Genomic DNA, 23,781 nt, shown 5'->3' with positions numbered 1-23,781 from the left:
CAGTCAAACAATTCTTTATGATGATGCAGTTTCTTCTTTGTCCTCAGTGGGTTCAGCTAAGGCAGATCTCCAAGAAAGCCTCCAACTAGGTAACTCTGACATATCGATACAAATGGTTTCCCCCACCCCCCAGAGCACCGTGGTCCACACCCCCACCTCCCGGATGACCCCTGACGGCGGTGACTGGCTGACTCCAGGAGATTTCTTCAACAGTATCACTAACAAGTTGTAGCCCAGGCTGGTGACAAACCCCAGGCAACAGCGACTCAAGCCTTATAAGGAACCTGGTGTAGAAATGAAATCATTAGACCCATGTAAATGTTTTTTAATGTTTAAAAAGCGATTAAAGTCTTTTAGGTTGATGTCAAACTGTCCAATGTAATCAGTCAAACAAGCCATTAAAAAGCCTGAAACCAATTTGATATGGTGAGACAGAAATTTACAGCTTGATCTTTGTGTCTAATTAGGTGATTGCCTTCATTTCTGATTTGATGGATCACTTCACGGGTGTCACCCAAGAGAGGAAAACAGTATAGTACCACTCACATTTTATGCTCTGTGCTCGCAACAGACTTATTTCCTCTCTGCTCCTCTGTCCAATAGCTCTTTGGAAGCTAACTGCTTCATATTTCCTTCAGTTGGTGTTTATGGTTTCTGTGGGAATACCTATCCCTCCACATTTCTATTCAAATCAGGAACTGAAGCTGGAGAGAATAGTGTGTCAGTGTCCTGGGTTACACATTCTATCCTGATTGTCAGGATAGGTCACTTTGGAAACATGAAATTTAAAAGTAAGTCTTTAAAGAGATTATCTAGTAGGTGTTTGAAATAAAAGGACTCCATATATTTACATTTTAATAATCTCGCTTCTTTTTCCTGATTAGTTCCACTAAGCCAGGTTTGAGATAATGTACAACCTGTATGAAAATACATACTTTAACCTTTGCACTACTACATGTCTATTTTTTGGAAAAAGCTGCCAAATATCTCACATGATGAGCAAGTATTTTTTTTATACAAAACAAACAAACAAAATACCCCAACATAAAACAACATAAATCATCATAAGGCACTAAACATGATCAAGGTTTGGAGAGATAGGCTTTACTGACCTTGACTTCTTGGATGATGATGTGGTCTTTGCGGAATCAGTCAGTGTCCTGATTGCAGCTGTTAAAAAGCTTAGCTAGGAATCTGTGTGTCTGGGTTTGTGATTCTCCTGGATCAAGACTCAGAACTAGGCTTTCAGTGACTTCCTTGACTTGACCATCAGAAATGTATCTGTATGTGGTGAAAGTGCTGAACTTGTACAGATTCACTTTTCTTGGCAGTGACATTTAAATGTGTAGGTCCTCAGCCTCTGAGATCAGGAGATGCTTGGGAAAAGCTTATGGAGTCATGAGGTCAATGGACAGAAGCGTTTGGGAATACCAATATCTTTGCAGGAGAACGGAGGTACAAGACTTCAAGGTCCGGGTGCTACCTGTCTTTCTGTGTGGTTGTAGGACTTGGATGTTAACCAGGAACTTAAAGCTACAACTGGATGTCTTTGGTACTCTGTCTTTAAAAAGGTTCCTTGGGGACCACTGGAATGACTGTGTCAAATGAATGGTTACTTAAGACCCAGTCACACCGAGGGTTACAACCACCCTGCCGCGGGTTCACGACAAAATGTGGCAGGTGTGCGTGCCACATTTTGTCGATTGTCACAGAAAAAAATGGGCATTGCCAGCTTTCGGGACTCTAGAATGCAGCGACTGTACAGTGCGGCGACACTGGCTTTTTTGTTTGTTTGTTTTTTGTTTTGGTGTGCCACAGTAGTATCATCTCTGTACCACAGAGGTGCATGTGGGAGGCTGACACAATGAGGTTGAATAGGAAAACAGACTGTGAGGTGGAGGACCTGAAAACAAAAACAAACAGCTCCACTGCTGACATTTGGAAAGTGCTCCTTGTGAAAAGCATCACACATACAAAAACAGACATTGCCATTATTGATTTATTTTTTTATCTGCATTCAGAGCTATGGACAGTTTTCAGCGTAGCAACATACGTAAGCCAAAGATGCAAATTGTGCTCATCCATACCAATGCATAAACAGCGGAAAACTCCTTTTATACCAATGCTTGTGTTCACACCATACGTATTAATATAACCTGAGGTAATTCCAGATAATTTTACAGAAAGTGAAATGGCACAAACTATGTGGATGTGTGCATTCTGTATATGGTGCATTTCAAAGTATCAAAATAATGAGAATTTCTGGCAATTATTTTATCTCTCCATATAAAGCCAGTCTCGCTGAATAATTCATGCAGTAACGGATTTATCAATCAATCAATCAATCAATCATACTGCATGCATGATAACAAGACAAAATGTTTTGTGGCTTTGGTACTCAGTTGATCACAATTCACGTCACATCAATAAGGTGAAAACCAGACCCATTTGAACACAAATGTTGCTAAATGAAATGAGAACTGTGTTATCCATTTAGTAATAATAATAATAATACATTGAGCAGTCCTGTCAATGATGGTTTGTCAGTGCTTCTGTGTTGTTTGTGCTCAGACTTCATGTGGCTGCAAGTCTGTACACCTCTGTGCATCTCGGCACCACAGACACTCTCCTTTTGGAAATCTGTAAATTAGGAAGCTTAATATAAAACTTCCTTTTAATCAGCAGCGAACGAGCATTCACAGGAAACTGGACTCTTTCTGTATTGTATCTTTTCCTCGCTTGGTCAGAACACCTCTGCAAGTCGGGCCCAGCTCTGTCTACAGATCAGAGTGCTCACCCTAGTCAAACAAACCAGACCTTGCAGGTGTAACACGCTTGTTGTGGTCCAGACTATGGAAAAAACTACATCAGGGTGTGTGTGGGTGGTTGCATAGCGTGCCTTCCTATAGGCATGGCTGTAGCATGCATGTGCTGCTGCAGACATGCAAGTTTTGCTTCAGACACATCCTTCTTCCTGTTTGAGAAAAAGCACCACTGTTCAGCACCACGGACAGCTCTTGCAGGAACGATAGCAAGAAAGGACAACAATCTTATGTTTTCTTGCCACAAACCAATATTGCCGTCATTGCATATATATGTGAGCATCAGTGTCTTTCACAAAACAGTCTTGACTGCAGAGCGTGTGACTGCAACTTTTTTCCTCACAAAGTCCACCACCATATTCTTGAGGGAGCTGTGACAGAGACTGTCTACGACTCTCTGAAATCGCCACCAGTCTTACCTCTGAGTGACTGGTGCTTTAGGGAGACTCAGATGAGGAGTATCAGTTGCATTGTGAGGGAATGTCAGCTATGATATTTTGAGCACATGTCATGTTTCTTTAGGAATGATCCAGCACGCTGGTGCCTCAGTGTTGATGACTCTAGCGGCTAGAGAAGGCTATAGGAGACACCCGTGTTTCACCTGGCTGTGGCCTATGCTGTAGCTACTTTCAAAGGGGTTGGGATAGATCAGTTCTCTGCTTGCATGGATGAAGTAATGCGTGGCACCAGTGCATGTTCCCAAACTTGACTTAACACCTCACAAGCAAACACACTGGCAACAGTGTTGAGGAAAAACCTCAACCTCAAAGTTTTTTTTAATTATTATTTTTATTATTATAGCAAGAAAGTCCAAGCAGACTGGGCTCAGTGGAATCATCATCTGCTTGGGCCATACTAACAAATAAAATGCCACAAAACAAATTTATGAAAACATGCAGTGATAGTCCAGTGTTAAGAATGAGAGATGGCTGAAAAGATATCCAGGACACCGCAACAGGAGTCTCAGCCAAAACAGACCATACTAGTGAATCAGAAGTTTTGTTCATTCCAGATCAGCCATTGAATTAGGACATTCTTTAGTTTCACCCCACCCACCCGCCCACCCCATTAACTGCCTGATATCCACAAGCAAGTTCTGGGATTCAGAAGCTCCAGTGTAGACTGCCACATCTCCAAGATGACAAGTCCCATTCAGATGTCACTTCCAGCATCCTAAATAGAAATAATTGCACATTTTACTTTGCCTTAATTTGTTCCCGTACACTGAGTTGACTTTTAGCATTTCATCTTAAGTGTCATGGACCAGATGAGAGACTTTATAAAATTAATGCGCCATGTAGGTTTAACAAGCCAATACTCTGTTGAGGTCCCCCGCCTGTTATGCTGATACAGCGTGGTGACAAATTAAACAAATAAGCTTCGCTGGACACATGGAGTCAGTGAAATACGAGTGAGAAAAGGCCAAATAATACAGGAAAGAGTAGTTTCCATTAATTAACTGACGTACAAGATCAAATGTAGTTGGCTCAAGGTAGCTGGGATATGTGATTTGCTATAGGTGTTCAATGCAAATTTGGGCTTCAGAAGAGACATTTGGTGCTGAGAAGGCAAAATGTAAGAAAAAAGTTATATATTTTTTTATCCATTTGCATGTTTGACCTTGAGATTCAAGGTCAAATGTAGTGTGCTAAAAGGAGTCAGGATACATGATTTGCTATAGGTGTTCAATACAAATGTAAGCTCTAGAATTGATATTTGCTGTGAGATGGTGGACGTCTTTGGCGGCTGTTACATGACCTTGGAAATCTGGGTCAAGGTCATATGCATAGATGTCACATTTGTGTCCATTTATATTATGATACAGGCAAGTAATGTCTCAGAAAGGAGCACCAGGGAAATCTAGGGCTCTCAAAATGTAACAGGAAGACACACACACGGACATGGGGAGTCCATTTCAATGGTCTCCAGGTTATTTCACGGTGGGGGACAAAAAGAGCACAGCCCTCTGCTCATGCTGCAGTTTGTTGTCCTTCTTCGTGCCAATGTTACAGGGTTGAGCTGTAACTGTCCTGACTATGTGTTCGGTAGACCGAGGGAGCAAAGTCCTCTATCACTCCTGTGTAATGCTCCTAAGACACTACCTTCCGCTGTAGCGGTGTGGTGATCCTGTGATGGATGACTTTTCTGACCACTCCAGTCATTGCTGCATGCTGCCTTCCAGTGAGGGGACGAGGAGCGTCGTGTGTCTCCCTTTGCAGGTATGTGGACGTCTGGGAGACAGCTGCTGCTGGGTTAAGTGATAAAACATTTCATTCTGGGGACATCTGATAGTCCAGCCAGCTCCACGGAGTCTGGCAGTGCTGAAACTGGATCACACAGCTGCAGCAGGCATCGGGATCAGAGAGCAAAGCCGGATAACAACCTCCGCTGTGCTGCACTTTCAGGCACAAGGTGGGAGAATATGACATCATGACCTATATAGACATAAGGTTTGATACCGATCAGTATTAGTGATACTGTACTGCTCGTGTCTTGAATGCCACATAAATAAAAAAAAGAAGAAAAATATAAGATGCTTCATAATATGTGTTAACAAGGCTATTTAAGTGTAAATTATAATAGCATAATAAACATGTTTATTGTTGCATAATTAAACCATCTTAAACACCCATAACAAACCTCTTAACAGTTGATAGGCTGCTTAAGAATGTTAAGAAAACCTTTAAGGGTGTCTTACCGTTTTGAACAGCATTATGGTCATATTGATTAATTTTCTCAATGAGGGTTCTCAGACGTCCTGGTAAGTGACATCTACAACTTTAGTATACTCAGCTTATTGTTGGTCGTCAAGCATTTTTGTCACTCAGCCATGTGGCTTCTTCAGTTTTGAAAACCTTTAGTAGCCATTGGATAATTATCTGTTGAGTTCAACTAACTAACCTATTCAGTCAGCGTTTTACATTTACATAGCTTCTTTGTTGCTTTATTGAGAAAGATACATAGATAATACAGATATTGGCAGTTAACTATACACTTGTTGCTACCAGATCTAAATCAAGAGCAATGTCTGAAGAATAACAAGAAGTACGGGGGTCAGTTGAGAAGTTTTGGGCCTGAACCCGAAAAAGTAGGGAGGGGTTCACCATCTTTTAACTTACAGTGAATCTGGGAAGTCAACATTACTCAAGAATGTCGCGGGAGCAATGTTGAGAAATGCTGGTTTCTCAGAATGCAAAAGATGGAGAAGCATGCCCTACTTTTTCCGAAACGTCTTAATCACCCCCTGTAAGTTCTATATAGGCCCTGAGGCCCTTTGGTGCTTATCTCTGGATTCCCTAGTGCGAAGCGGATGACTGTCTACACTCCACTTAAACAGGACACCAGTCTGACACAGTTTACGTTCCCAGCCAACACCAGTACCCATTTACAGGTAGGTGAACTGAGACAACACTGAAAAAGAACCAGCTTAAATAGTTGTTTCAATTCATAACACCTGAATGAATGAAGAAATTTAAACTTAAGTTAGTAAGTTAGCTCAACTTACAAACTTAAGTTTAAACAACTTTATTCATTTAGATGTTACCAACTGAAACATTTCATTAAGTTGGTTCAACTATTCTCTTTTTTCAGTGAATGCAGATGAAGTGTCTTGTCCAAGGACACAGATTGGTAGCATGAGCGCTGCTCACTGAGTGAGATTCAACCCCAGGATCACATATTGGCAGGCCGGCATATTTTTCCACTGAGCTACATCCTCTACAGGCAGGTAATGGTAATTCTAACAATAAATATGTAGATGACACTGTTGATAACACTTCTATACTCTTATTAATACGTAATAATGTTAAGTGTTCTAAAAGGCTTATAAAGGCCTTATGACTAATTAACTAATGGTTATTGCATTGCATTGATTTAAACTGAGGTGTACTTTCTACACATATCGATGAGTGTCAATGCCCTATAGTTCCAAATACACCAGTCGGGACACATCACCACATCCAATGAAACGGTAACTACAAACATAACACTTTTATTGACCTTTATCTTGAATCAGTTACATAAATGAGAATTGTGTATTATTATTTTTTTTTTTAATCGGGTGTATATATAGGCATGCTGCGTCACGGCACAGTCACAGCTGTGAAAACCAATATTACCCCCGTCAGCTGTCCCAGCGGAACAGTCTGAAGGCAAGGCGAGGACACACAAGGACATGTGGCACCCAGGAAGAAAGAAAGGTGTTCAACAGACTGCCCAGGGATGACAAATGTGACATACAGACTTTTGTGCAAAATTTACCACAGTCTATTTGATTTTAAACACACAGACAATATCCAGTGGAAAATTCTTTCCGTCCCCCAACTTGAGTCTTCAGTCTTGCAGAGTAAGTTATTATTAGGTCCACTGATGATCCCTCTTGTTTCTTTGTGGGGGATATTTCTATTTTGGACATCTTCCCCTCGCTTAAACCAGTGTTTCCTCACAGCCAGCTCTTTCATGTTAAAGAAAGCACAGGCATTAAGTATGTCATCTGATATATACCGAAATTATGATTGCTGTCACATGACCCTTACATAAATAGTATTCAAAAAAGTACATCTGAGAAAGATCCTACATGTAGAAATGGCAATAAGCATGCACAGATAGTCAACAAGTGCAAAACCTACAAAGTTACATTTTTTTTAACTCCACATTAAGTGAAAACAAACAAAAGAATTCAAACCTTCGCCCTCTGCTATTACCACTGACTCTGAAGAGTTCTACCTCATAATGGTCAACCATACAGTCCCCTGAGGATAAAAGATCTTCCTGGGCATAACACATGGATCTGGTGCCTGTCACCCGATTCTGACCCGAGTTCCCTCAAACAGAGCACAACATAAAAAGACATCATCCCTTTGGGCCTGCCTGCGGCCGTCCTATTTTTGAACAGCCAGTAAGCAATACAAATACAGCAACACAGGTGGTCAAAGGTCATCCCTGTTCATCTAAGCCTGCCTCTTCATTCTTTTCTCATGCTGCATTCGTTTTGAAGTGGGAACTCAGGATTTCCAGCTTTACAGGAGGAAAGTGAACAACTCCTGAAATTGCAATTCTGAGAAACTTGAACAGAGCCTGAGTGCCACTGATGCCACTTCAACACTGTTGAGGCTGTTTGTGAGATGAACAACAATAGATTCATGCATTTTTAGTGTTATTGTGCAAAATCAGATGTGAACCTTTTTTTAAGGATCCAAATGGCTGGGGTTTTATGCTAAACATCCTCAACGATGCACAGTTCTATTTTAGCATGTGGAAGCTCTTCTGCTATTTACATCGTTAAGTCCTTCAGCTGTTTGATGTTTGTGTGTTAAGGAAGTCCATATCTGAGTTCCAGCTTGCTCTGTGAGACACGCTCACATAGTTAGTGGGCTGCTGCACCGATCCTGCTCCCCCTCCCGTGGAAGAGGTGACATAGCAAACATCAGCTCTTTTCCATTTAAAGCTGCAGGCACAGAAACAAGCTGTTTCCAAGAGACCAATCAATTATTAAAGTTATTAGATGTGGCTTATTTGACTGAATGGCCTAAATGACAGTGAATATCACTTAGGATCGATCGATCGATCGATCGATCTATCTATCATCGATCGATCTATCGATCTATCTATCTATCTATCTATCTATCTATCTATCTATCTATCTATCTATCTATCTATCTATCTATCTATCTATCTAACTATCTGTGCTCAGCAAGTTGACCTTCGGATGACATATATCAATCTAAACTCATTTTAAAATGTAATTAATCGATTGTATCAATACTAGGAAATAATGCACTGGATTTAAACATGGCAGATTTTACATGGATGGGTTTCGTTAGCACTTTTAATGATAAAGACATTAGATGTTTCTTGATCCAGTCTGCCTGTCTGTGACGTCATGGCCACGCGCCAACAGACAACAAAACATATCATGGCGGATGCAGAGGACAAGCCGGCGAGCGAGAAATTATAAAGCCACTATTGCGGTCCAGCGTGTGGTTCTGAATAAGTCACTCTCTGTTTGTCAAGTACCACAGCAAAATCTCTCCAACCACCTACAATGGGATTTCACACAACGCTGAACAATTAGCAATAGCGACAGCTGGACGTCATGCTCAAACTGATCTAGAGTGGAAAAAGAAGACCTTTGTTCTGAAAACCAGTTTTAAATGAAGCACATACTGGTAAAACTATTGGTGCGTTACTGCGTGAAGCCTGTACAGGGTGGAACAAGAATCCCACCATCACAGATATCGCCAGGAACATGATTGCAGCCAGTGCAGAAGCCCAGTTCAGTTCACAGATTACCCTAGCCCGACAACCGGCCTGAATTAGGCCGGACACCTACCTCTCTCTCCTAGCCTGTGACTGGTTGGCGGCCGAGACACTGACGTCAGCGTTGGTCAGCCTCACTTTGGTCAAGTTTCGGGGTGTGGCACGAGCGCTGCTCTCCTACTGGATGTTTGCAAAAGGGATTCCCTGACCTCATTTTCCAAACTTTCCTCAACAAAAACAAATGCAACTGCATACTTACTTTTATGATGAAACTGCATGATCTTCTGAAGTAATGCATGGCAAACAGTCCGTCAGCCTCAATTATCGTGCCATATTCATTATCGTGCATCACGTGACCAGTGCCAGGTCAAGCAGGTGTCAGGTCACTAGGACTGGGAACTCCTACTCCTAAATGGCAGCCAGTATCTGGCCCAATTCAGGCCGGTTGTCGGGCTACGATTACCCACTTCAAACAACACACTGGTTGAATTTTTGTCTAAAAAGTTATTGAATCGATTTCAAGTCACTGAATCGCTTTGGATCAGATCGTTCTAAATGAACCAACATCGTCCTTGAATTGTACTGGCAACCACGAATAATGATATGAAGCAAATCATTGTTAAAAGGAATCATTACACCCCTAGCTCCTACTGAATGGGACAGCAGTCCTATGCTGGTTACTTCACTAGCCAAGAACAGTATCACTACCCATTTACAGCCGAGTGGACTGGGACAATGCAGGTTAAGTGTCATGTTCAAGGACTCAGACAGGTAGCATGAACAGGATTTGAACCCAGGTTTACATATAGTCTTTCAGGGTCCCACTGTCCCCTGCGCGTTTGGAGTCATTTTGAAACAACTCGCCGGTTGTAAATAATGAAAATGGTGTTTCCCCTCATCACGCACGGGAAAAAAGAAATGCAAACCAGCATGAAATGCAGTCACTGAAGGAAATCAAACATACATTAAGGTATATATAGATTTTTAAGAAAAAAAAATTCTTTTTTCAAATCCCTGAACAAATCATACCCGTGTGCTTGCCACCGATATTCCCTTTCCATAAGGTCCTTAATTTCACGATAACTGCGAGGAATCAATGAATGTCTGTTCAACGCCAAGTTAGGGCGCGAGTGGAACCACCCCAGATGTGCAAAGTATCACAGGAACCCTGAAGTTGTCCACTGGCAGCCCAGCTCCTTTTTTCACTGAGCCACCTGCTATATTAGTGATATTAGCTTGCTAACGGTGTGTATAATGTACCTTTAAATTAATGGAAGTTTTCTCTTCCTTTTTTGCAAAATAATTTTCATAAAGACAGTTTAATGGTTAGCCTCTAAGCCTGATCTTATATGTAGCAGTTTTGAGCGAATGAAGATAATAACGAAAATGCTAATGTGGTCACCCACGTGGTTTACAGCAGCTAACATGACTACCTAAGTAGCTAAAGAGCTAGCTAGACCAATTGGCGTTTTTTTTTCTATTTTTAGCTTTGAAATAATGCAGTTTAATGCATTATTTATTCATTTTCAGAACACAGCCAACAAAAAGTTAGATTTCAGCCTCGTTCAGATGCATGGAGGTTGCAAATGACACAGTTCTGAACTTCCCAGTTCCCCTTTAACACGAATGCAGTGTGTGTTAGTCAAAGGTTACTGTAAGACCAGGGCTCACCAGCATGACCAAAGTCATAATCATCCTTAAAGTATCACATAACAAGTCACCGTATGAAGTCCCACACATTTTTTTTTTTTTATGGTTAAAACGTATGTAAATTACAGCAAAGGGTGGACCGTTGTTTAAGCTGAAAATACTGTGCAGGAATTCATCAAGAGACAGTACAACTGAATTGGATCCTTAATATTACATTATATATATATATATATATATATATATATATATATATATATATATATATATATATATATATATATATATATATATATATATATAATATGTGTATTTTTTCCTGTAAATTAAATGAACAAGCACACATACACACACACACACACACACACACAAAAATAAAAGCATATTTAGTGTTGGCAAAACATTTGCAAAAATTCTAATTTAATTAAAGACACAAGTGAGAGAAAAAACAATGCATGAAAACATAAAAAACAAATAAAAATATTTTTGTAGTAGTCAGTTCTCCAGTGAGTTGTATGTGTGTAATCTCAGCCTACATTTTAAAAATTAAAAATGAATCCAAAGCTCTAGTATGTACACGGCTTCTCCGTGGTATGACGATGAAGTAAAAAGGAGTGAAAGTGAGACTCTGGTGAAACAACTGAGTCATGGCACAGGTGACCTAACCATCCTCAGTAGGACAGGAGGAGCATGAAGATGAAGACACTTCACCGATGAACGAAGACAATCACGGAGATTAAGAAAGAGATGGAGTGCAGAGTGGCTTTGTAACCGGACTAACGCCACCCTCCTCATTCCTCCACTCCTGCCATCTTATCTGAAGTGTGCATCTGATCTTTCTAAGGCTCTAGGATGTCTCCGCATACCAGCCGCTGCTCTGTTTAAAGTCCGCCACTCTAGTCTATGAGCCAGTCATCAGTTTTGACCTAATCGGACGGTACCATGTAATGTGAGGAAACGACACTTAAAATCCAGCCTCACTGTATCATGGCCTACACAAAAATGTATGATAACCATCCCAGGGTGGGAGCTGTAGTCCGCGAAGAGTCAATGAAGAATTACACAGAGGTCAAAATGTAAAAATATTTCAGTCATGTTGAAAACTATAATACATTATTTGTCTGATCATAATGATTCCAAAAAGGTATAGTTTGGACTGTCTATGACTGAATGTTCTGGAGTTATGGTGTAAAAACAGAAAAAATGGTGACAAAGGTCAGTTTCAGTTTGAACAGGGGTCAAAAGTTAAAGCTGCTCCAATTTCAGTAAAAAAATTATGCAAATTATTGTTTGTAACATGAAAACTAAGCATGACAGATGGTGTAAACTATTCCTTTTTAAAACCCTATTAACCCAAACAATAATTTGCATAATTGTTTATTGAAAATGGAGCAACTTTAACTTCTGACCCCTGTACAAACTGAAACTGACCTTTGTCTGGAGTTATGGGTTTTTACCCCGTAACTCCAGAACATTCAGTCACAGACAGTCCAAACTATACCTTTTTGGAATCGTTATGATCAGACAAATAATGTGGTATTTTTCTAACATGAATGGAGCATTTTCACATTTTGACCTCTGTGTAATTCATCATTGACCCCTACCTGGCTGTAACTACCACCCTGGGATGGCTATCATACATTTTTTTTAGGCAATAGTACACTGAGGCTGGATTCTAAGTGTCATTTTGTCACCTTAAGTGGTACCAAAAACCTGCTTGGTCCATGGACTACTCAGATTGACTCCAGCATCAGTATCAGCACTGGCCACTGTTCTATGTTTCTTTGAACTACGTATGTGGACCCACAAGGACTTTTAGCACCAGGCAGGATACAGACCCAACTTCAATTTACCCCATAATTCCCCGACACGCAAAAAAATCACGACGCACACAAACACGTACAGGAACTAAGTACACGAAATCATTTCCTCAGCCCGTTTCCTACTGATTATAAAGTGACAGTTTTTCCCAGCTGGTTTAAAACCACCAGTGGCCACCGGACATGTAGGAGAACACGGCAGTCTGACCCAGATTCACAAAGCGTCAACGCCCAGCGACGGCCGACTGCATCCTCCCTCATCTGTCATACATCTAAGATCGCTTCATTTGACCTTCCAGGCCTTTTCTGTTGTGTTTGTGGCCACTTGAAATCCCAAACACAGTTCAGACTTCACAGTTTGTTTCACATTCTGCAACGTGTCCATGCAAAGTGAGAAGAGTCGGAAGTGGTGATATTCACAGACGGTGCAGAGGAAGCGGAAGCAGACTTTGAAGGGCTGGGAATGAAATTTGGTTGGTGTCTATATTTGTGAGAGAAAACAGCCGTTCTCTCACGTACGCATCTATGGAGGGTTGAAGCTTTTTAAGAAGGCGGGGCTCAGGCTGTACACTCTCCCATGTGCTTTGATTTTACTTACACTGTGAATGTATGGAGGACAGAGTTAAATGTTTCCACTTCAGCACCAGTGTTGTGATAAGCAGCAGAAAAGACAGATAGGTAGCAAAAGAGCAAAAAAACAAACAAAAAAACAAAACAAAACAAAAGTGACGGATTTCACAGTTTTCAGGGATGATTACAGTGCTTGGATTAGTCTCAGGGGCAAAAGAAAACATAAGATTTTTACTTTTTGATTTCTTTAAAAAAATCTGTAGAAATTTGTGTGCTAGAAGAGCTTTCAGAGGACTTTAGCTCGGGCCTCCATACCGCAACTTCTCCCAGTGTCACACATACACTAACACACAACAGTTGGTTGGCAGACGGTCAGTGTTTAAAGTTGAAGTCTGTACAAAGACTGAAGGGGCCCAGTTGGCATCCTTGTTTTAGTCCATTCCAACCACGCTGGCCCCTCCTCCTGAACCTCTCCTCACCCTCTCTATCCTCTTGTCCTTCTCAGATCCTCTTCACCAGTCATCTTGCTCACCACAGCTGCCTCCCCGTGTAGGTCGGAGGGGCCGAGGGAACCTGGAAGAGAAAGAAAACGACAAAAAGCTTTGTCAACATTCTGGTACAACATTTTTCTCTATGTATCTTTATACGCAGTGTGTGTTCCACACGGGTGATATTCACCGGACACTTTTTGGGACTCTCTTAGACTCATCAATTTATGGCCACAGAATTGGAAAAAAAAAACCCCTCATATCAGTTCTGAATATTTGAAACACTTTCAGCGCTGATTTTCTGTGTTTTCATTGCACCAGCAGCCAAGTTGGTGGCTGAGTAGTTCATGCACTTGTTTCTAGAGCAGAATGTTCCAGGTTCAATACCACCCACACCCGTTCTCAGTGTACTACATCTCTGGAAGGTGTAAAACTTGTGCCAAATCAACACGGAGATCAATGTTGGATCTGTGTGGCGACACCAAGTGAAAAACAGAGAAGCCAAAAGAGCTTGACTTTTGTGGAGATTTGCAAAACTATACATTTTTAGAAAGTGCACACAATAGCCAATCAGAAAATGAATGAGTCAATTTTCCTGGAAGGGACCACAGCAGCCATGCTATCTTTGTAATAATGGTGACTTAAAATTGGAGTTTTGCAATATCTCGGCTTCTAGATGACTGAGTATCCAGTGTCAAAATATGCAACATTTTCAGGCCAATGGGATCCAGTGAGGTTCAGTGCTAATGGAAAGAATGGGAATGTGGTCAAAGTCACATATACAAATCAAAGATGTCCATCCATAAATGTCACTTTGCCCACATGTACATATGTTGTATTTAGCACCATTGGGTTCCTTGGCTCTGGAAATATGCCTTTAGCCACTGGAATCAGGATCCTGTGACATCTAGAAGCTGGGATATTGGAAAAACTCCAATTTTAAGCTGCCATTTCTAACAAATACAAGTGCCAAGAAATCCAATGGTGCCAAGTACAAAAATGTACATGTGGGCAAAAGTCACATTTATGGATGGACATCTTTGATTCGTATATGTGACTTTGGCCACATGTACATTTTTTTCCATTAACATCACTGGATCCTATGGACATGAAAAGGAGCATTTTGACACTGGAATCAAGATCCTCACTCATCGAGTAGCCCAGATATTGAACTACAAATTCGAAGTGCCATTTCTAGCAAATCCGTGATGGGCGCCATGGTGGCTTCAGTAAAAGTTGAATAATCCATTTTCTGATTGGCTGTTTATTTACAATTTTACTTATCTCCACAAAATTCCAATGAAATTACATTACGAACTGGACTACTATCTTTTCTCCTACAGCTTAATGACAGAAAGAAAGATGCTTTTGAACATTGAACATGAAGCAATTTTTTTTCTGAATTAAAGAAAGTTTAATATAGTCATTCTTCTGTACTACTAACAACAAAAATTCACACCTCTTTGTCATATTACACCTGTGTTATATTTCTTTTAATAAAAATGTAAAATTTTATGCCCTATAATATCTTGGTTCCATTTTTCGCTGTGGTATGGAAAATGATTTCAAGTGTTCATATTTTTAAAGGTATTACATTCAAGTTCAAAATCTCAGTATTGTGACAAGTATACAGACGGAACCAAAATGACTTCCTAACCATCAAGTCCTAATCTTATACATTAGGGGTAGACTGTGCTGAAGGGCAGCACAATAACACAACCATACCTCATTTTTCCAAAGGCCATCAAATATGGCCATCGGGTATTGCAAAGGCTTTCCGTCCATCCATCCGTCTGTCTGTGCTCAGCATAAGTCCAGTCCTATTACCGCTAGGGTCTTCAAATTAACAGGGAACATTTTGAGACACAGACTTTGGAGGAGTTCAAAGATGGTTAACCTTCACTTATTTTAAGAGGTATTTTAAGAGGTTAAAAAAGTCACAATCTGTACCTAATTTTATGGTATGATCCCACAGCCGTTAGCGTGGTGACGTCACTTCCTGGTTTCACTAGCTGCTAACTTTGCTTCATTTTTGGCCAGAAATAACACCTTTCTCATATATTATGTAAAAGCCAGTGAGAAATAAACAGTTCTAAAACTGAAAATGCCATTTTTGGAACCTAATAACACCTCTGAACTGAATTTGTGGCTATTGCTGTGCACGCTAACGTCCGCTAACTCAAAGCTAACTTCTATGGAGTTAAATTTTTCTCATTAACACCTGCAAATGCAAATTATACATAAGACAATAGAATCTTAATAATTAATTAAACAACTGCAAATTATAAAGAACACAATGCTCATATGGCTGAGGGTATTTTAGCTAATGATTTAGAGGAGGCGGGTGCTGCGCACAAAATCCATTACTTCTTCAAATGGACACAAGCAGCAACACTTATGTTACATTGGGCGCTATTTTGTGCTGGGTGGAAGATCAGTTCCAATATGTGTTAGCTCATGCCATAACACCCACCTTGAAACTAGACATGTTCAAGTCAGGGTTCAGAAACCAAGTGTGACTGTCCACAACTGAAATCTGACTTCCGGGAGTGTTTTCTTTTTGTTGTCTATTACAAGATTGGATATTCATAATTCTGACTGGAAGTTCAATGCTTCATTGACCCAACCTGCACGTGCTTACCCAGCGGGAGGAAACCAGAGTACCCAGAAGAAGAACACACAGACACAAGAACACACAACTGCGTAGTGGCAGGAAAGCAGGTCACCTCTGCTGATTCACTGATAGACTGTATCACACAAACAGGCTAATGGAAGACACTTTGTCATTGACCCATACACAAAACAGTGTCAGACGAGTGACCATTTACAACAACCTCATCCATGTATTTGCCTGAAAACAAAGTACAAAGGCATGTGGGCATGCACACGCAAACATGTAATGCACACATGATCACCCTCATTCTCCTGCGATGAATTGCGGTTTGAAATGCACAAATGTGCATGCACTTATCAGGGCGGTTGAATGAGAGAGCGGCGTGTACCTGTGGCTGGGACGATGTACTCACCGCTCCCCCGTTCAGGATCATGGTCATCTCAGTGGGCTGGTAAACATTGCTGCGAAAAGGAGCGCTGGGCCTGGCAGCAGTGTTGCTGTTGTGCTGCCCAGTGCTGCTGCCACTCCGCAAGCCTGGCGTAGAACAGAGGGGCGGACAGAAATTACTCATGGTACCTCAATGCATCAATCTCACTATTCTCATCTTCTGCTGTCTCATTCTACAGCGGAGAAATTTTCTTCCAGACTTATTTCTAGATACACATGGTGTTCCATTAGTCACTGTGACCTACATTCTCCTGCCTGCTCCAACATATTACACCTGTTTGCGTCAGAATTTCAGTTCACCATACCTGCAGTGTTCTCATCGTTGTATCCGTAGCCCTGGTTTTCCACAAACTGCCGGTGAGAAAGAGGGATGTCTTCATCAAAGCTGGTCTCCCTCAGCCGTGTGGAGTTTTGGGAGGTGTCAAAGTAGTCCGGGGCAGTGGGCTGAGGCGGGGGTCTCAGGCAGATATGGGATTCAGGAATGGCATGGAAGAGCAGCAGTAACCAGCCCTGACCTACCAAAGCAATGGCCAGTGCCGGGTCATTCCATTCCGGGGACCTCCCCAACCAGGCGTTGCCATACAGGTAGAAGCCCACCCAGGCCACCCACAGCAGCAGTGACAGGAGACACGTGACCAGCAGCCAGACAGCACTGCATCGCCATTGACAAGTCTTCCCACACAGAGCTAGGGAGGCAGCGGTCAGTGCGGCCATTAGAAGAGCAAGAACGTAGCTACAGGCTAGTGAGAAGTCCATAGGCAGGTACTGACAGGCAGCACGCCCCTCCCTCAGCACGGTCAGAAGTAGCCACTCAGCAGCTATAATGCCCTGCACGGCACTCAATCCCAGCGCCAGGCCCATGAGTGCGCAGCCTCCAGGGCTGCAACGCTCACGACCCAACCTGCGCAGGCGGACACCCTGCACCAGCAGGCAGGAAAAGCAAAGGGCAAACAGGAGACCCCATAGGGCTCGGCGGAGCAGACATAATGACTCGTCTTCTTCAATCAGGTATGCAAAGCTTAGGCCGAACAAACCGAGGATGCCAAGAAGCAGCAAGAGAATGGGTCCCACACCGCTGCGCTTCTCTGCCTCACTGATGTAGCGTAAGCGGCAAAGCAGGACCAGAGCAAGCAAGATGACAGCCAGTGCCCCGCCGGCAGCCACCGACTCAACGGCCACACCCCATACAGAGTCCAGGTCACACAGGAGGGTGTAGGGGCGTATCAGACCCCAGCCACAGCCTCGTGGAAGAGCCTCAGAGTCCACAGAGTCTTGGCTGCTGGCGTGATGAGCAACAGTCAGCAGCAGGAGGAGAAAGACCGGTAGGAACGCCATCTCTAAGGGATCACAGAAGAGAAGATGGGAGAGATGATGGAGAAGGACAAGGAGAGAGAAGGACAGCACAGAAAGGAGAGAGAAAGAACATAAGTCATTATCAGTCATAGGCTCTTTGTCTGCTCTCAGGGGCCCACTATTAGCCTGGGGCCCCAAGCAGTTGCCTGCCTTGCCTGTTAGTAAGCAGTGCCTCTGGTCATTGTCACATGAATGATAAAGTAACAGAGCAGTCAGGCACTCACATCGTAACCACGCAGACAAACCGGCCCCACTGCGTTTCAGACAGGAAACAAAGCCCAGTATGTGCACGGCGAGCAAATATTCCTCCATCCGTTTTAACACTGCACAAATACTTTAAGGCAGAAAATACCTATGAACCCCGAAAAGTCTAGAACAACTCCCTTTAGGTCACACAAAGCTTGTAAAGAGCGCTTGAGGTGGACGATTTGTCCGGGCTCAGCCAGCGTGCGGGCTAACAGAGCTTTGATGGTGCAGCATCATGCATAATTTCATGAAAACCAGAGTTAAGGGTGAAAGGAACTAGTGCGTGCAAACAGTTTTATGCACTTATCAGGTGAGCTGTGAAACAATGCATAATGCACTGCAAATAAATTCACAACGCATCTTCTGTTTTTCAGGAAACGGAGGGAAAAAACCCCTCAGCGTCAACAGTCAGCATAACAAATCAATGCTGTCTGAATTCACATATTGCTTTTTTTTCATCGCGGCTCTCTGCGCTGTTGTTTTATCTGACAGGCTGTTTGTTTTACGGAATTTTAGTCTGCACTTAAACACAGCGCAAACCCACTCACACACACTAAGCAGCATAGCCATGTTAAGGCTCATTCTTACTCTGATGCATCACTGAGCATTTGCAAATTCTTTCCAGGTTGGTTCATCAGACACATCAGCTCAGACGCACCACCCGTCAGACTGTTTATGTCATATGACGTCAGCTGTGCTGTCGTTTGGCCATAAAACTCCCCCGGTGTCCACAAATAGACTGCAGTGCAATATTTACATACCACATAATGCACACTGGATATTGCTCACTTCATAACCCCCCCATGCTGGTAAGTAAAGGAAGGCCACGGGGAGCCAAGTACAAATACACACTCTCCAGGGTTAGGGGTCACACACAGTCCTTCCAGCACTCTGCGTTAAGTAGGACAGACGGAGAGACGGAGCCCAGCTTATGCGGCCTTTTATGCAGATTCTGTGATTTTTATTTGATCACGAGGAAAAAAGAGGATAAAGGTGGGAGGAAGTCTAGCAAAGCTGCAGCTGATATGTCTGTATGATTTGTTGGACTTGTGTCTAACTTTTCTGTGACACACTGACAGGAGTTCTTTAGGGCAACTCGCACAGAACATTTCTTACCACCACCAACCAACAGCAGAGGGTGAAGGTCATGTCTGTTTGTTAGTAGGCAAGATATTTCAAAAAAATAAACGAGTCCTGGGACGGATCAATTTGAGGCACATTTGCATATCACACAATCATCTGTTTCAGTCACAAAGCAGCATAGAGGGCCCTATCTGTCACCTGACACAAAGCAGCGAACAGTGCAGCGCGATTCGTTATCATGAGGCAGGAGACAAATGTAATAGTAATGTTAATGGTAAATAAGAAACAGTTAAATAATGTAAAGGTTTAGATAACATGCACACTGTGAATAAATGATAACTAAACACCATATGGTTACTTAATAATTATTACTGCATTAACTTAGGTTGATAGTATATTTTAAAACGTGATGTATAAATTACTACTTTATTTAACATGAACACCATTATGATTACTAAGCACATGATTTAACTCTCAATTAACAGTTAATGCTAATTACTGCATTAACTTATTTCGATAGTATTTTTATACATTATTAAATTATGTATGTATGTGTGCATTATTTGGGCAGTAACCAAGTGGAATGTGCACTTGTTTTTAAAACAGAAGGTTCCTGGTTCAAGACCATCCGTGCCTATTCTCCACGCAATGTGGAGGTGCTTCAGGAAGGACTGGACCAACACGTGCAGGTTGGGTCACAGATCACAGATTTACTTTATGTTACTCCCCAAACACACCCATGATTAATTAAAAGACTAAGTACAACCCCTTTACCCCCTAAAGGCGCCGATCACAGATCTGCTCAACCATGTGACCTGTGGATGTTGCGCTGGAGGATAGGCAGGTATTAAATGAGCTTTTTCATGTATCCTCCTGCCCTGCAATAGACTGGCATCCTGCCCAGGGTGGACCCCGCCTCAAACCCTATGACTGCTGGGATAGTCTGCAGCCGCCCTGTGACCCTTAATTAAAGTAAACAGGTATAGAAAATGGATGGATGGATCCTCCTGAGATTAACAGCCTCAAAATTCCTCCTCTTCATCTGAATTCTTATTTCTCTCTTCCTGTCTTCACTTTCAGTTTTGCCGTTGTTGTTTCCATCTTCTGCTGTTGCAGCAACAAACAGCTGCTAGTGGTTATTGGTTTAGATTAGTGGTCAGTGCTGAAAGAAGGATGAGTCACAAAAACACACAAAAACTGCAGCGGTACACAACATCTACACACACACACACACACACACACACACACACACACACACACACACACACACACACACACACACACACACACACACACACACATATATGCGACAACGACCATTTAGATACAAAATCATTAGGATTTTTTTTAACCAAACTGTTATTACAGTTAAATTGTCAAAATTCATATTACTATGGAGAATTTTGATTAGTCAAAACATTACTGCTGTTAAATTAGATTATTTGTAATTCAAAATGTGATTTTGAAAGGTCAAAATTGGAAAATATTCTCATATTAATATTATTACACCAAATTACAAACACGTATTTCAGTTTGTAGTTTTGACTCGTCCAAATTTTTACAGATATCTTAAGTAAAAATTTTAAGTTATCGAAAAGAATTGCAGATGTCGTAAATTTGATTTCTGAGTAGTCAGATATTATTACAAATATCTTAAATTTGAATTCTGTTGTCTTTGGATTCTGATGAGTCAAAATGTTATTATTATAATTATTTTATATATATATAAAATATTATTTTAAATTTGAAATGTGATTTGTCAAATTGGTATTCTAGATATATTACATTTGAATTTTGGCTGCTCTAAAGGCGATTACAAATAACTTTCATTTGAATATTGACTACTGTGGTTCTGCAGACATCTTAAAGTTGAATTCTGACTATTCAAAACATTATTGCAGATATCCTGAATTTTAACAAATCAAATGTTATTACAGGTACCTTAAATTAGAATTTTTGGCTCATCAAAATGTTATTCTAAAGAGCTTAAATTATTACCAGTCACAAAAGCAACAATAACCCTTCAGTTTGTCAAAATTTAAATTTGATTTAAAATTTTCCACTCAAAATTTGTTTTGAGTAGATAAAATTACTACAGATATCATATCCATCTATATATATCATTTTGTGTTCTTGCTATTTACATTTTTGTGGAATAATTTTTTTACCTAGATGTAAATAAACTTCAGACATCACTCTGACAGTGTTCACCAAATGAATATTAGAACGATTTTCCAACTGGACAGTTTGATTTTATGTGCACGCAGATAAACAGAGAAGCTTGTGCTCAATCCGGACATTTTGTTGTTTTCTTTCCAGCCCTAGATAACTGCAGTTACACTCCATCTCTAAATGACAGGGTGAAAACAAAGCCAACATGGCACAAAAACGATGAGACTCAGTCACCCGCAAAAAATCCAGCGGACTCTTTCACTTCTCTCTTTCCTTTACACTTTTTTCAGACTTTGTTCTGCGCCATCTTTGCCACTTCCCAAAGAAAAAGCCTGCAAAGCCACACAACCACAGAACTATGCACACTCACAACGGCGTGAGAGAGTCTGGAACTAATGTCATGCACACTAGTGGCCACTTTGTCATTCACTCTGTCTCACCCAGTCACCCCCCGCCTGCACAGATGGTTCCTCTGGCTGCTTTTGAGTATGACTTGGCAAACTGCTGAGCTGAAAACTGAAGGATGCACATGCACGTACATGTACACACACACACACACACACACACACACACACACACACACACACACACACACACACACACACACACACACACACACACACACACACACAAGAGGGGACAGTAAGGGTAAAATGGTAAATGGACTGCATTTATGTAGCGCTTTCCATCTGCATCAGATGCTCACAGTGCTTTACAATAATGCCTCACATTCACCCCGATGTCACGGGTGAATGTAAGGCCGACAAAGGGTACTACTTGCAGTGACTTTTCAAATTCAATAACACCTCTCCAGAGTTACTGGCCATCTTCCAGATTTCACATTATATACTGTATATATATATTTATATATATTATATATATATTATAAATAAATAAATAAATAATAAATAAATAAATAAAATATATATATTATAAATATTATATAAATATATTATATTTATATATATATTATATATATATATATATATATATATATATATATATATACATAGACAAAATTTCAGAAACACATGAACAGTGTGTTTGTGTCACATGGAGGCATGCCTCTGATTCAGCAACATAATATCACATGCCTCAAAAATAGATATAGGACCTTATCTTCCACCCAGTGGGTCCGTTTGTGTGCACTCAGTGGGGATAACTGGTAGATCAGGTGGTCAGAGGAGGATGAGAAAGAGTTGTTGTAATGCTTCACCTCAGGGAGCTCTGGTGGATGACAACTGCTCTTGCTCGCACACTTGGAGTTTTTCCAGTCAGAATCCTTTCATCGCCAGAAAACCTCTCATTTTACTTGCCCCTCACTCCCCCTCTGCCTTTAGCTGCTGAGCAAAGGTGTGATAAAATATGGGAAAGATCTTGCATAAACAAAGGTTGATGGATGAACCCTACTGCATGCAAAACTAGAAGATTTCCAGTGTTTGAAATAAAACTTTTGTATTAAAAATGATTACTAGAGAGTCAGTGTTTAGCTTCCCAGATGGTCTGAGAATGCAGGAAAATGGTGATAGATTTTTGAAAATTTTCAGGGATCATGCCCTGGATACCCCTTGGAGAGGCATACCTTCAGCACTCCCAACCAAGACACCACCCCTCGCTTCACATGAAGCTAGATGCACCCCTGTCGTAGTGTTTTTCCAGTTTTCAAAAACTGCCTATCACTTTAAATATAAAGTAAAATATAAAATATAGAATATAAAATATAGCTGCTGCTTGTGTGTGAGAGAGAACATTTTTATGTTCTGATCCTGAGTGGACACGTGACACAGCATGGACTGAAATGGGTGTGTATCACAAACCACAAATTTTCATTATAACTGGTATGTTTTCTGTGTGATCAGTCTGAGAATAACATGTAACTGTCAAGTACTGAATATTTTCCAATACCATTGACCGTCTGTTGTTCTACATTGCTTGCGAAACATCAAGTTTGCTTGCTCTCTCACAAAGACGACACAGAGCCACATGCTCCTCTGCTCTGCAAATGTGAGTCATGTGAAAGGAGAGAGAGAGAATGACAGAGACAGAGAGCCCCTGGCCTTCCGCTGTGTACTGCTCTGAGAATGCTGCTGCGTCTCATCCTTCCATCCTCGTGTTCCATCCCCGCTGCCATTTTTGTCTTCCCCTCCATTTAAAATTCTTTCGAATCCCAGCAGTCAAATCCGTCTCTCTGCAACGTCTGAAGAGGACTTCACACCCCCCACCCGTTTCCTGCTTCCTCTTTTCTTTCCACCATTTAATCA

General features: G+C 41.3%; 2 protein-coding genes and 2 long non-coding RNA genes across 4 annotated transcripts in view; 2 read left to right on the top strand and 2 right to left on the bottom strand.

Annotated features, from left to right (window-relative positions):
• The window catches only part of iqck (IQ motif containing K), a 57,540-nt gene extending 57,149 nt beyond the window's left edge, over positions 1-391 (top strand). The window contains exon 9 of the mRNA XM_034189405.1: positions 48-391. Coding sequence (XP_034045296.1) covers positions 48-232 — 185 coding nt within the window. The 3' untranslated portion in view covers positions 233-391. The remainder of the gene's footprint in view (positions 1-47) is intronic.
• LOC117527196 overlaps positions 1-19,009 on the bottom strand; it is a 31,762-nt gene extending 12,753 nt beyond the window's left edge. Inside the window, exons 1-3 of the long non-coding RNA XR_004565464.1 lie at positions 18,998-19,009; positions 6,165-6,168; positions 4,849-4,856 (exon numbers count right to left, since the gene is read on the bottom strand). This is a non-coding gene — a long non-coding RNA (uncharacterized LOC117527196). The remainder of the gene's footprint in view (positions 1-4,848; positions 4,857-6,164; positions 6,169-18,997) is intronic.
• On the top strand, positions 6,073-6,978 carry LOC117527197. The gene is made up of 2 exons (XR_004565465.1): positions 6,073-6,213; positions 6,414-6,978. It is a non-coding gene; the product is annotated as an uncharacterized LOC117527197 (long non-coding RNA).
• LOC117527194 (G-protein coupled receptor family C group 5 member B-like) overlaps positions 12,850-23,781 on the bottom strand; it is a 28,073-nt gene continuing 17,141 nt past the window's right edge. Inside the window, exons 2-4 of the mRNA XM_034189404.1 lie at positions 16,972-18,003; positions 16,632-16,753; positions 12,850-13,690 (exon numbers count right to left, since the gene is read on the bottom strand). Of these exons, the coding sequence (XP_034045295.1) occupies positions 13,646-13,690; positions 16,632-16,753; positions 16,972-18,001 (1,197 nt within the window). The 5' untranslated portion in view covers positions 18,002-18,003 and the 3' untranslated portion in view covers positions 12,850-13,645. The remainder of the gene's footprint in view (positions 13,691-16,631; positions 16,754-16,971; positions 18,004-23,781) is intronic.

This window comes from Thalassophryne amazonica, chromosome 16 (assembly GCF_902500255.1).
Source record: "Thalassophryne amazonica chromosome 16, fThaAma1.1, whole genome shotgun sequence".
Taxonomy (NCBI): Eukaryota; Metazoa; Chordata; class Actinopteri; order Batrachoidiformes; family Batrachoididae; genus Thalassophryne; species Thalassophryne amazonica.
This window is presented reverse-complemented; position numbering and strand designations above follow the sequence as displayed.